The following is a 14496-nucleotide window of genomic DNA, read 5'->3' as shown; positions in this document are numbered from 1 at the left end:
AATATGTATTTTATAGCTACTGCATACAAAGATTTACTCCGGTATCCTTTCAAAAAGCACATATCAAACAAAAGGGTGTTGTGAAGGTTACCATGTCAGTGAAGATTAAGACCTAGTCAAATATCAAGAGGCTGTAAATTACAGTTTTGTGGTAAAATTAGGAATTTTCAGTGTAAATTTAGTCTGAACCTGTGAAAATGAATACATGGTGCAGCTCACTTCACTTAAACTTTGAAATAATATACTACAGCCTTGCACTGATGTTAAAACACTGTGCAAACAAAACACAAGTCATTCTCTGTTTTTGGTTGGAAATATCATAGGAAATCCAAATCTCACTATTAATTTAAGCAAGAACAAGAATGTGTCAATCCTCCACAGATGCCCCATGCGCACTATCATTTTCTATGTTCAGTTGACAGTGAAATTGGGGTCAAAAATCTAAATTGGCATTTAGACATATTAAATTAGAAAGATCATATCATAGGGAACATGTGTACTAAGTTTCAAGTTGATTGGAGTTCAATTTCATCCAAAAACTACCTTGAACAAAAACTTTTACCAAAAACTTATACCGGAAACTCTCACCATCATTTTCTATGTTCAATGGACCGTGAGTTTGGAGTCAAAAATCTAATTTGGCAATTTAATTAGAAAGATCATACCATAGGGAAGTTTCAAGTTGATTGGACTTCAACTTCATCAAAAGTTACCTTGACCAAAAACTTTAAACTGAAGTGGGACATACGGATGCACAGACCAGAAAACATAATTCCCCTTTCTATCGTAGGTGCAGCATGAAAAGTTGCTGATGCCAGTCAGTCGAATCATATATATATATAACTATCTAAATAGAAATCTGATGTCTCATTGGTGTTTTTTTAGAAAGACAAATTGGCTCAAATGGTTTTTGCAATTTCACTTTAACCTATTTAAATTTGTCATTTTGTGGCCGTTTTATAGCTGACTATGCGGTATGGCCTTTGCTCATTGTTGAAGACTGTACAATGACCTATAGTTGTTAATTTCTGTGTCATTTATGGAGAGTTGTGTCATTGACAATCATACCATATTATAAGTTCATAAAATATTTTTAGTTTTCTACATAAATTTGGTAAACAAAATTTAGTTAAGTTCATCTGCAGTTAGTTCTCTCCTGATAGTTGTTATAGTTTCTTCCCTTGATGCATCAACAGAATCATCAAATGATTTGTTCTTCCTACTCATTCTAGAAAAGAAACTTGTGATTTGCTGTACAGAAAGGATTTCATCATATGAAAATCTTCTATTTCCATCTTCTTTTCTCTCAGTCAGCATTTCCTGTGATACCAAAAAAGGATCTTCTTTTCTTCCAGTTTTTAGACCTTTATTAAACTTTTCAGTAAGATATTCTTTTTGGTTTACATTGAATCGTTTGTTCTTCCTTTCTTCTTTCAATGCCCAGCCAAGTTCTAAATCTGAGTTGTCATCAATTCCAACTGTCAGTCCTGCTGATGAAACTTGAAAGTTGGTTGAAAAAGACTTAGACATCTTTGTAATGTAAGTCTTCTTAGTAATGTCACATCCATTACTAAACTGGCACCTAAATTCAAACTCACACTTGCCGAACATTAAGTGGCTTGACAGCTCATGAAAAGAAGAAAAAGACAGTGTGCATCCCTCATTTGCACATGTTATGGTGTTTTCTTCCTCTTCAGCTTTAAGTGGCAGTCGGTGAAAAACCACATCAATTTCACCCTCTATCTCTGAACATGAAGTATTGAGAATACACTTTTCAACGGTTGGAATATTAGATGAAGGTATTAGCTTTCCTAAAATGTAGAAAATAAAATTATATAACTTGTAATTTGAGAATACTGTTCAAACAATAATTGATTAATTGATTGATTGTTGTTTTACACTTGGTCAACATGAACTGGCTATATTGTAGCTATGGACATGAAATGTATGTGTGAAATGAATATAACTTTACTTTGAGTCTTTTTTGTGTTGTGCTGGATATATATAATCCCTGCCACATCTAGTCTGTGTCTATATTGTCAGTTGTTTTTTGTTTTGTATTGATCAATCTGACAAGAAAGAACTGTTTTTTATAGTTTGTTCTGATGTTGTACTGTTACACCACTGTCCCATGTTAGGGAGAGAATTAAATAGTGCCAGCAAACTTGTTCATTTGGATCTTAAACCTGCTAACCCACATAAAGGAAACGGTTTGCAGGAAGACATAAATAATATTTGGACACTATATTCTGACTTGGAGCAAACTAAAATATGTGAGGTTGTTTTCAACATAATCGCAAAAGACAATACTTGAATCATATATATAAAATTATGGTCTATTGACTGCTTACAGCTAACAATAGAAAATCAGTGTTTTGAGATCATAATTAGGAAATTATAAAAAGAAAAGATAAGAAAATGATGACTCCAAATGGGCTTATTGTTGAAGGACGTACAGTGACCTATAGTTGTTAATTTCTGTGTCATTTGGTCTCTTTGTGGATAGTTGTCTCATTGGCAATCATACCACATCTTCTTTTTTTATATTCATGTTTAGGGGAATTATGAAAATAATATTTATCTTTTTACCTGTGCCAACTTGGTATGCCTTCCATGCAGTAATGCCATGTGCGCTAAATGTGAAGTTACTGTAAGATGATATTGCTGGTATAGGAGTGTACTTGGTTTTCCTACACTCAGTTCCTTCTATAACACGAACTATGTACTTTACATTTTTGGCTGACTTGTCTATTGCCTGTAAATAAAGTGAAATTATTGTAATGCCTATAAGAAGAAAAATAACTAGAGCAGATTAGAACTGTTGGCTTTTTTTTTTGGTTGTAAAGCTTTACTTAAATTATAAAAACCTCATAACATAATAGATACAAAATCATAACAAACAAGAATGTGTCCCAAATACAGGGATGCCCCATCCGCACTATCATTTTCTATGTTCAGTGGACCATGAAAATGGGATAAAATTTCTAATTTGGCATTAAAATTAGAAAGATTATATCATAGGAAACATGTTTACTAAGTTTCAAGTTGATTGGACTTCAACTTCATCAAAAACTACCTTGACCAAAAACTTTAACCTGAAGCTGGACGAACAGACGAACGAACAGACGATTGAACGGACGGACGCACAGACCAGAAAACATAATGCCCATAAATGGGGCATAAAAAGAGCTCACATTGAAGTATGGGTTTTGTTCATTGTTTAAGGCCTTGCAGTGACCTATAATTGATAAATTCTATGTCATTTGGTCTCCGGTGGAGAGTTGTATCATGGGCAATCATACTGATTCTTGTTTTTATATTCATATAGAGTAATAAAGTAACTTCAGCTGTCCCATAATTGGGTCTAATTCCTTCAGCTTTTATAAAACCAAATTAGTTATTGTTGTTGCTCACTGGTTTCCACATGATTTAAATATTTTTGAAGCTGCACTCATGCTCTTCTGGATCTTTTATAATAAACCTTGATTACTGTTTTGCTTGGGGCTGACATTGTTAGATTACTGTAAACTAAGAAATTATTGTGTGCATTTGTTATTGCAATTTTTGAAGAATGAATGAAATTGCGAGATAAATTACTGCCATTTCTGCAAAAGGTGCATACAGACGTATGTTTAAAATATCAGAATGAGAGTTCTTATTAATACTATACTCACCCAGTCAAATTATTCCCATTAATAAAAACCTCGCAATAATTTCTGAATTTCAAAGTACATTTACAGCTGTAACCTTGAGATTTTTAAGACATGAAACTCATTGTTTTTTTAAAACTATCTGTACCTTTTTCATTGATTGTGCTGTAAGTACATCATGACCCTGGTTTACATATCTTCTAATAGAAGATTTGATGGTTGCGGCAGTGCGATCACATGGTCCCTTCCCATTCTGGGATTCGCAGAAGTCATATGACAGGATAAGCCCTGAATGGAATAAGAATGAAAGCATCTCTGTAGACTTGTAGCAACCAGCATTGTCAGACCATACATGAAATTTGATGTCAGTGGTGTTGATTTCTCTAATTTTGTCCATAACATCTTGGATAATACTGGCTGTTACTCGGCTGTCCTGTTAAAAGATTATAAACAAATTAAATCACAACCTTTAAACCGCTTTATAAAATACCCATTTCATAAGCATTTATCAACTACAACTGAAGTAAGAGCACAGATACTAAATTGTTTTCAGGAGACGGTATCATGTCAAGTAAATGGACAGGCATTCAAAAACAGATTTGTTTAGGGTAGTCCTACATGTACATACACTATTTGATTAATGATACCAACCCCAAGATAAAAAAAAAATTAACAAGCAAATGTTTAATTCAACATTAATTCATGATATACATGTTCACTAGTTTGTCTTTTATTTTTAGTGTATCAAATTGCATTATGAATATGATAAATGAGATAATAGATATCTCACAACCACATCGGTTTACCGACCACATTTAATCACACCAATGGCAAGATTCAATTCATTAGCCAGTGTCTTTGCTTTTTTTCTTTTATGTGATATTCCTTCTCATTGTCATGGTATGGTTCCTCTTACATATTTTAAAAATATTTTACAAGTTGTCTGCTAGGTATATTACACCATCTTCAGCTTGCTTTATTGTGTGCCTTTCAGATTTATTCTAATTTAAACTATGTTATACGTTGGGATGTTGTCTCATGTACATTTACCCTCTATTCTTTCTTTTTAATAGCTGAATTTTGCAACAAATTTCCTACTTTGCCCTACCATATATTTTTCAATATTTTATCTTTACGGTAAAAAATAATGATTTGTACATAAATATTATAGCTTATTCATGTTAAAAGTTGTACTAACCTGGGATATTTGCGTTGCAAACAAATGAACAAATCCAAGGCTACCAATGCTTCCATCATCTTTCCTACAAAAGGCTATAGATATATGCCATGGGATTCCTCTCTTTCCGAACCAATCACACTGATCTTCACGAAACTTTCGGGGCAAAAACTTCATTGCCCAGTCACATACCAGTAAAACTTCATCTGTAGGCATAGTTTCAAATAGATGAGTTTTTGCTAAGTCCTGGTTTTTACATCTTATTATGTGCTTTTTCAGGCTGAAAATATTTCTTGTTGCTTGTTGTACCTAAAAAAGAAGATCAATTCATATTTTTTTAATTTTTATTCTAAATTTAGGTATGACCAGTTAGGTGATATCTTATTCTGATCTCTGATGTCAGTTTTCTAAAATGTATGATTTTTCTTTGGTGTTTTCTGAGGGGATTAATTAAAGCAGTGTAAACATAAATCGTAGACTTTACTGTTGCAAATTCAATTAGCCTAGTGAAGATTCATTCACACTTCAAAATTGAATATTCTCTGATTAAACATATCCTGAACTAGTTGATTCTTTTTATTTAATTCATAAGTTAATAAGAAAATAATTAAATATGATACAGCTGCTCTTTCCATCTAGTCAAGTACACCTTTGTTATATTATGTAGTGAAAATTTTATGCAGAATGATAGCCAGTCAAATAGGAAGATTGATCATAAACTAACATATTGAAAAAGATAGTATTGTATTTTGAAAAAAAATGGATATATTCATATAGTTGGAGGAAATATTCAAAAGAAACTAATAAGTAACAATAATAGATAAGGGTAATGAATTTCCTTGAAGGATCAGATGTAAATGTAATCGAAACTTTTTTTTACATTTAAAGTGCTCATATAAATAATATAATTAGTTACCCTAAAATTAAGGTCATTCATCTCATCCTCTTTTCCATCTACTGAGGAAGTAACAAAGATCTTTTCTAAAGCAGCAATGGTCTCCTTCAACTGCTCACAGCTTTCACAGACCATCTGGTGATTGTGGGAACATTGTTCTATAAATGCCTCATCTTTTTCATCACTGAGGGCATACAACATACAGTGATCTGCTACTTCTCTTCCCTTTGAAATATGAATCTGAAAATATTTTAAATTAAAGAACCTTAGTGAGCGCGCTCACATACCCCACGTCCCCACATTGTCATTGGAGAAATAAAATAAGTGTAAGAAAAAAAAATTGTATAAGAAAAAAAAATTGATGTCAATATGCAAATCTACACAGTATGTCCTTATTATCTACAAAGTTTCATGAAATTCTGTTGTGTGGTTTCAGAGGAGTTGTGATGACAAACTGTTGCAAAAGTACATTGAAGCAAATAAGTTCAAAGGGGCATAACTCCTAGAAAAAAAATGAATCATAATTTCCTGTCGATATGCACATCTACATAGTATGTCCTTATTATCTACAAAGTATCATGAAATTCTGTTGTGTGGTTTCAGAAGAGTTGCAATGACAAACTTTTGCAGTAGTACATTGAAGCAAATAAGTTCAAAGGGGCGTAACACTTAAGAAAAAAAAATGAATCGTAATTTCCTGTCTATATGCACAACTACATAGTATGTCCTTATTATCTAAAAAGGTTTCGTGAAATTCTGTTGTGTGGTTTGAGAGGAGTTGCGATGACAAGAAATAGGACTGACAGACTGACGGACGGACAGACGGACTGACAGACAGACAGGTCAAAAACATTATACCCTCCGCAACTTGTTGCGTGGGGTATAATTACTGTGAAGGTATATAAAATAACAAATGAACTACATTTGTTCCAATTTTATTGGCCTAATACTAGTGGTTTGCAAATAAACTAGATGTCATCACAAACTATGCCACCAATGCTGGCAACAGCATACGTATGAGTCGCTTTTTGACTACCTCAAGGCGACACAAAAATCAAGGGTTTATTTAATTTAAATGAAATTTCTGTAATGGATGAATGCAAATCTTTATTTATATAATTTATATTATTCTGGCACCCCAACGATTAGAAAACTGAATAAAGTAAAAAACATAAAAACATATGGCAATTTCGAATTTATCACATAAATGGACTTATTTATCATTTAATTGTGTCCTAAATAAATTCTAACAAACCTTATAGTCAGTCCTTAAATACTGCTTTGATTGTAAGAACAGTGCCTGAAAACTTTTGTGGTCATCAGGTGATATAGCGTCGTAGGTCAGCAATTTGTCTAAGACATCTTGAAGGGTAATAAAGGCACGTCCTCCTTCTGCTACAAAATAATCCAGTCCTTCAAGGCTTTTTCTGACTTTAGCACCACACTGGGCAAGTATTTTGAACATCGTACTGTCACCTATTAAAAAACAGTAACAACAAGTTTAGATTGATTGATTATTGTTTTATGTCCAAGTAGCACAAATAGGGTAGATTTGATCCATTTTAGAATTCATTCATACATTTTTTCAATATTCAATGTTATTAGTCAATATGTATTCTACAAGGATAACCAGTCCTTCACCTTTCATCTGATACCTTACTATTTAAATATATTCTACACATAATTTTAAATTTACACCTATGCGAAGGAACTAACTTGTTTTAAATATGTACTTCTTTCAAGTATGTGTTTTTTAACAAGGCCTACTTCAAGTGGTGTTGCATTTTACAAAGTCTATCAAAATTATTTTTGCATAGAATTCCAGCCAAGAAAGTGCTAGGAGCCATCTTCAACCTGCACCTTGTTGAAGGTGTCATTGTGACTTTGAGATAAAGAACAGCAATATTAAAATGCACTGTTCCTTTGCTTTTTGTTTTTTGTGTGTGTTTTTTTTTTTAGATTTTGTGTCATGGATGGATACCCCATATGATATCCTTTAATTTTTCTATTTATCTATATATATATCTTTATTTGGCCTTACCTAAAAGTAAAACTTCATTTTCCTGACAGTATGCTTTGTACTGCTGTATTATGTCTGCTGAACCCATGCAACGTACAACATTAGGTAAATTGTGGACTGTTCCATCTGAAAACTTCAGTTTTTTTTCCCCAAACGGTAGATCACGGACAACATGACTGGATGTAATGAAATCTAAGAATGAGTCTAATCTTTCAGGATCTAATTTTTGTCGATGCAGTTTTTTCTCGGGAATTGGAAGTGCTGGCCCTATTTTCTTTGAATGACTGAGAGCAGCATAGTAGCGATGGGATGTTACTTCTGGTAGTAGAGACAGTAAGTCCTTGAAGGACATTCTTGAGGCAAGAACTGAAAGAACTTGTCTCCCTTGTTGCCAGGATTCTGCTTTTCTGTATGAAGTGACAATATCTTTGTACTCTGTATGATCGGTTCTGTTTTCTTCATTTAACTGCTTGGGACATTTTATATCTTCAATTACTTCATCAACATCGTTTGGAAATAAAATTCCTATTATCAATTTCATAATCTCATCAATTCTTTCTTTGTAGGTGTTTCTTGTTTTAAATGTGTAGGACTGCCATGTTTTTCTTTCTTTTTCTGAGAATTCCTGCAATCTGACTGATGACAGGAAATCATTCAAAGATGTCAAGTAGCTGCCACGTTCATAACTTCTGACTGATTGCTGCAAAGAAGTATAAAACTGATTACAATTAAATAAATGAGGAATGGGCCCATGGGTCATAGATGATGCCCCTGCTTGCATGTAACATTATAAAGGGACACAACTTGGTGAATAGTTGTCTAATCACAACTTAACAACATTTCCTTATTTTCATACAGAAGCTTTTGTCAATGGAAACTCAATGAGAAATATACAAATTCTATTTCAGATAATTGTAGTGGCAATAATATATTTTATCTTACCTCCTATAGATTTATGGGGATATGATTGGTTAATGAATTACACGTGGTGACTATATATATTTGATATAGGGTGTCCTAAAAAATACATGGTTAGTTACCATATAGGGTTAGCAACCATATAGGGTTAGTAAGGAGTTACTTCCCTTTCAAAACAAAAATGAAATCTGAATGGTTTAAACAGACGAATAAACTGATAATGAATGATTGAAATACATTCATAAAATAAATTTAAAGCTAACACGTTGTTATTGTTTTTTGTATAGACAAATGGAAGTCGGTTATTCCCACTATCTGCACATTAAAATTCTTTCAACTCTTTTTGGATGCCGTCAATATTTTAGTCCTTATACATATACCCTTGTTATTTAGTGGCAGTTAGAATTTCACCAACTTTAATTTTAAACAGCCTCTATTACAATGTACTTTGTATATAAAGGAGAATAAAAGATTGTTATACTGAAACCCCATAAAAATAAAGCGGTCTTTCTTCACTCCCGAAAAATATTATTAAGTTCTGAGTCCTGATTAGTGTAAATTCCTAATAACTGAACAAATTTAGGCGCAATATAGGATTAAACGACTTTCTAAAGGAATTTATTGGTGTATAAACTCGACCAATTCACTCACAAACAAATAAAAGTCCAAAAGACTTTTATGATATGTTTGTGAGTGACTTGGTCCAGTTTATACACCAATAAATTCCTTTAAAAATGCATTTAATCCTTATAATTCTTTGAATGTAGAGATAAGGAATTTGATTTCTCCACTCGTAACCTCTATTACACATAAATTGTAAATTTATGGCATTTTGAATTGACCTGGTGCATGAATATTTTTTTGGGTTAACACCATAAAATATACTCCATGAAATTTGTTATCTGAAAAAATTACCTAAAAGAATTTCTTATTTTCTTTCAAATAAATGTTTTGTGTTTATAATTTAATTTGACGATGAACGCTAAGTGAAAATAAATATTTTTAACATTGAACCGGTTTGTGTTATTATCGCAGCCATCTTGTTTACATTGGTTAATAAAAGTAGTTCTGTCAACGTCGTCTATCGAAAAATAAACAACGTCAAGATCCACTACCGGAAGCCCTCTCGACCAATCATATTAACGTATTCCCTAATATGCAAATCATATAAGAATTATTCCCAAATACCTGTAATAAAAATGTTACAATTCTAAAGTGCCAGGAAGAAGTCTTCCGTCCCTCATTAAAGAACTTAACAATAATATTTTTTGTTTATATGCTGTTGTCCTAAAAATGCATGAAATATTTGCCACAGGACGTAATGTCTCTTGTTTGGGTGTTTTTAAGTGATTTTTGAAACCCCAAATTTATAATAAAGAACCTGAAAACAAGTTTATGATTTCAAGAGCTTTTAAAAAAGTCAGAACTGTTGAAAAAAATTTGAAAACACCTCTGCAAGAAGCCAGTCCTGCATTATCCTCATACATGTTTAATATAGTAAGGCATCACAGCAGTTTATTAGTACATGTACAAAATAATTTACTGAGTAAACGATTAATTTAACTGTACTAAAGTGTTTATTTTCACTCTAAGTATGCATCAAATACTTGCCACTAGACATTACGCAGGCAACGGTAAAGAATTATGTATATGTTGATAATCAATCTTGCATAAATACAAACAACTGGCGTTGAACAATGTAATGCTTATACATTTTGAATGTTCTTCTTTTAATTCTGTTCCCTTTTAATTTCCGGTAATTGTGCCTAAAATATATACTTCAGGATTCATGTCTTTTAAATGCGGCTTTTATTTCTGTTTTGAGTTGTCACATTGATCGTGTTTAAGTGTTAATGATATAAACTTCAACCAATGACAAGTGATAGAATACTTATTTTGAGGATTTTACTTACTTGTGACTGGGATAAATAATTTTGACTTCCTGACTCTTCTGATGTAACTGTATATTCAGATGCTGAAATTTCAATCTGAAAAATAATGATGTATTTTGTTTACATTTTTTGAAATCCTGAATGTGCTAAATGCATTAACACATTTTTAGTTTTCAAACTTAATTAATTACTATAGAAATAAAATGTACAGATTTTTTAAATGTTATGGTCTGTATACAGTATATAATTTTTGCACTAAACTAAATTCCAACCTTGTGTTAACTTAGAAAGTTTTTACCACCGTCATTGCATTGTTTTACATTTGTCTTTTGGGGGCCTTTTATAGCTGACTATGTGATTATGGGTTTTGCTTATTGTTGAAGACCTTACAATGACCATTTGCTATTTACGTCGATGTCTTTTGGTCTCTGGTGGAGATTTGACTCATTGGCCATTATACCACATCTTCTTGTTTTCGTATGAAATGTGCCCAAAAAATGATAAATATGTTGTTCTTGTGTTGAAATAATGCAAATGACTAAAATATCCTTTACCTTGTTATAATTGTCTCATATTTTAGGGACCCCCCCCCCCCCCCCCCCAAAAAAAAAAAAAAAACAAACATCAATTATATCTAAAAAGACACTAGCTGTGCTTACAAGATTATCACAAATATTTTCTTTTTCTGTTAACATATCCAACTCGTCAGTCTCCATGAGATAGGTTTCATCATCTGTATTCAAGTTTGTGCATTGCTGAATCTGTTTAATACAAATATAAAATCAGTATATTTTTTATACTATTGATAAGAATCGTATTGGTTATTCAATGTTTTTGGGTACATCCTGTCAACATTTATTTTCTTTTTTGGACTGCTTTATATTTTATTATCCAGGGGCCCTTGCCCTTGATAGCCTTTCCATACCAAAAGAATTGTTTTCATTGCAAAGCCATACAGTGACCTGCATTTGTTCATATCTGTGTTCTTTGGTGGGTAGCTGTCTCATTGCCCATCATTCAAAATCATCCTCTATGTAGAATTTATATTGAACAAACATACAGTCAACCAAGCATAAACATATATGCCAAAGACCTATATCTTAGCAGATTATGGTGCAATGTGTCTGTTGTATACAAAATTGTTCATAAAGTTGATACTGGTGTCAGACAGGTTTACAAAGTAAAAAGTCTGAGTCTATTTTTTTATTATTTTTTGTTCCAGTAAATTAGGTAAGAGTTCATTGACCCTATATGGAATTTGTATAAAGTGTATTTTACTTAGCAGTTATGGTTGATATTCATTGGATTTTTTTTATCCATATTTACATAATGATTTATGATTATACAGCTTGCTGTACATGTAAATTTAAAAATGGAAATAAATTCACAGATACTCTGATTGTTAAAACAATATTTTGTTTGCCTTACCTGGTCATCTTCACACTTTCCTTGATCCAGACTTTCAGCTTCTATCTCTGTGGACTGCTTGGAAATTTTAATAAGGCAGCTAGTGCATGCAGCTGAAAAAAGAAGCATTGACTTGACATAGGCTGTATTGATCATTTGGAAATGTGCTTCTTAAATTTTTTTTTGAAAGGGCATATGGGTTGTTTAAATATATTGGATTTTTTCTCATATGGGTCCGATCATTCCTGAAAACTTACATATATACATGTACATGTACATGTATATGGTTAATAGAAACTTTACAGCAATGGTTATGTTTATATTGAGATTGAAAAGATCAAAACACAGTTTCTACAGACATCTTACATGTAACAGAAAAGATCAACATGTTCATGTGTATGACCTATTGAATGTAAATTGCACCCCACTGATATATGACATTCCAAAATGTAACCCATATCAGCAGCTCTTCTAGCCAAGTCTGTGTATTCTTTTAGTTTTATATATATACATAAATAAGTACCTCAAGTGTAGGATCCTCCCCTCATTAGGAAGCTTCCATTTGATTTTTATGGGGTTAAGGATAAAATTAAAAAAAAGGCAGGACAGGAGCATCAGGAGTTTTGAGGAAAAAAAGGCAGGATGAGGAACTTTGTCAAAAAAAGGCAGGATGACAAATAATGTAAAAAAAGTCAGAATAAAACTAATAAAATAATAAGACAGGACCCATTATCTAGATAGAGTGAAAAATAAAAAGGCAAGACAGAGATAATATCAGATTACAACTAAAAGAAGTGCAGGACAAAATCTCCACCCCCCTAAAAATTCAAATGGTAGCAAAAAGGGGGCTCTTTTGTATTTCTAGAGTGTTATTTAAAAAAATATTAAACAGGCAATTGGAAATTAAAAAAAATAAACAGTCACATATAATTTAGTTTTTAACTTACGTGTTCCAATAGGAAGTGTGAGGCCATAACACTTCTGAATTTTCTCTACGTCATTGATGGTGATATTGCGGCTAGGCTTTGGCTTTTTAACACCAACAACAGAATGTGATGCTACTGGAGGATGAGCACTTATCAAAGTAGGAAGCTGACATACTTTTCTCCTTCTCAAATCCGAGTTTCTTTTCAATAATTGGTTAAAATGGGTTGAGCATATATAAAAATCAGTAAAATTCTTTGGCAAAAGACCAGATTCAGTTAAAATTATATTTTTGTCATTGCAATCACATGTGTTGATATCAGTTACATCATCAGAACACTCATCTGTAGTGCAGTTTGTGTTAAAATTGCAAACCATTTCGTGTGTCTGCTGCTGAAGCTGCTTTCATTTTCAACATAAACAACAAAAGAGTTGTACTAAGGGAAATAACTCTAGTAGAAGTTTGCACTCCTGATAGCAAATTTCTATATGACCAAGGTGAATTATTTTTCTTATTTGAAATAACACATATCTGATTTTTGGCATATAAAAACTATTATGTGATAACTTTGTATTCTGTTAATTTCAAGGGATTTTATCGGTGCATTTTGAAGAAATACTAAGTTGGACTTTAAAGGTTTCTACTGTAAATTTCGGAAAATGAATTTTATAGTTACCATGGCAATGAACATTACCATATTTTTTTATTATGACCAATATGTTTCTACATCACTAAGCATTCATTTAAAAAAGTTTTATGAAAATCTGTGACCACTGGTTTCCATCATATTTTGATGCTTACAGAGAATGGCTCTTAATAACCAGAATGTTTGCCAAAATGCAAATTTCAATAGGTTTCATACTTGCATATATGTGCTATTAACTTTTGAAGACAAATTTGTATGTTTCTGTCAAAATTGCGCATCTCTTTTTCTGATCCTGAGGTTCAAGCAACTTAAAAATGAAAATAACTCTTCATAATATTGATTGATAGATTGTTGGTTGCTTAACGTCCAGTGGCAAATATTTCATGCATATTCAGGACGATCATAATATAGATGATTCTTTGTTAAATTAAACTTCATCAAGTACGATCAAAGGCAATGATTTAAAAGCCCAGGATGTAAAAGTACCTGAATACATAAGGAAGTATATGACAAAAAAATAAATACTAAACAAATAGCCAAATATATCTAGGGTCAGTTTAGTCAGAGAGATTCCCCACCTTAGTGAATTTATCATATCAAACATAATCAATATAGAGTTTCAAAAAAGCATGTTTTACATCATATCAATACTCAAGAACGGACTACTGAGGTGATGATATCCTCGCGGACTAACAGTTCTTCAACAGTGATATCGACCCAGTGCAAGGGTTCAAGGGTTCAAATCCCGCTGAAGGAAGAACAAAAATTTGCGAACGCAAATTTACAGATCTAACATTGTTGGGCTAAATTTGAGAAGAATTATATACATAGTATGGTGTTAGCCCTGTATAAATACGGGTTATCCGATGGAGAATGTCTGTCATAAAGTTGTCACATGTTTAGGCGTATATATATATATATATATATTATAATAAAAATAATATCACAATTTCATGTGCCGTGGCA

The 14496-nt window shown here is 32.3% G+C and overlaps 1 protein-coding gene across 1 annotated transcript; it reads right to left on the bottom strand.

Moving 5' to 3' along the window:
- Positions 1-1097: 1097 nt before the first annotated feature.
- Positions 1098-13697, bottom strand: LOC127719400 (uncharacterized). Its single transcript, XM_052225504.1, has 11 exons — positions 12907-13697; positions 11981-12072; positions 11212-11313; positions 10574-10648; positions 7764-8442; positions 6978-7198; positions 5744-5962; positions 4849-5136; positions 3799-4083; positions 2590-2755; positions 1098-1811 (listed from the first exon to the last, which is right to left on the bottom strand). The coding sequence occupies exons 1-11, from the start codon at positions 13259-13261 to the stop codon at positions 1126-1128; spliced, it is 3168 nt and encodes a 1055-aa protein (XP_052081464.1). The 5' UTR covers positions 13262-13697; the 3' UTR covers positions 1098-1125.
- Between the last annotated feature and the right edge of the window lie 799 nt (positions 13698-14496).

The sequence above is a fragment of the Mytilus californianus genome, unplaced genomic scaffold (genome assembly GCF_021869535.1).
Source record: "Mytilus californianus isolate M0D057914Y unplaced genomic scaffold, xbMytCali1.0.p SCAF_11, whole genome shotgun sequence".
Taxonomy (NCBI): domain Eukaryota; kingdom Metazoa; phylum Mollusca; class Bivalvia; order Mytilida; family Mytilidae; genus Mytilus; species Mytilus californianus.
Note: the sequence above shows the minus strand (reverse complement) of the source record. Positions and strands in the feature narration are given on the sequence as shown.

What these genes read in the sequence shown, in the direction of transcription:
- LOC127719400 (XM_052225504.1), bottom strand. Translation starts at nt 13,261, where the DNA reads ATGGTTTGCAATTTTAACACAAACTGCACTACAGATGAGTGTTCTGAT. An exon ending in TTGCAACGCAAATATCCCAG is followed by an intron (nt 4,084 to 4,848) that starts GTTAGTACAACT and finishes ATCTTTTAACAG; the next exon opens with GACAGCCGAGTAACAGCCAG. An exon ending in CAGCACAATCAATGAAAAAG is followed by an intron (nt 2,756 to 3,798) that starts GTACAGATAGTT and finishes CTTTATTTACAG; the next exon opens with GCAATAGACAAGTCAGCCAA.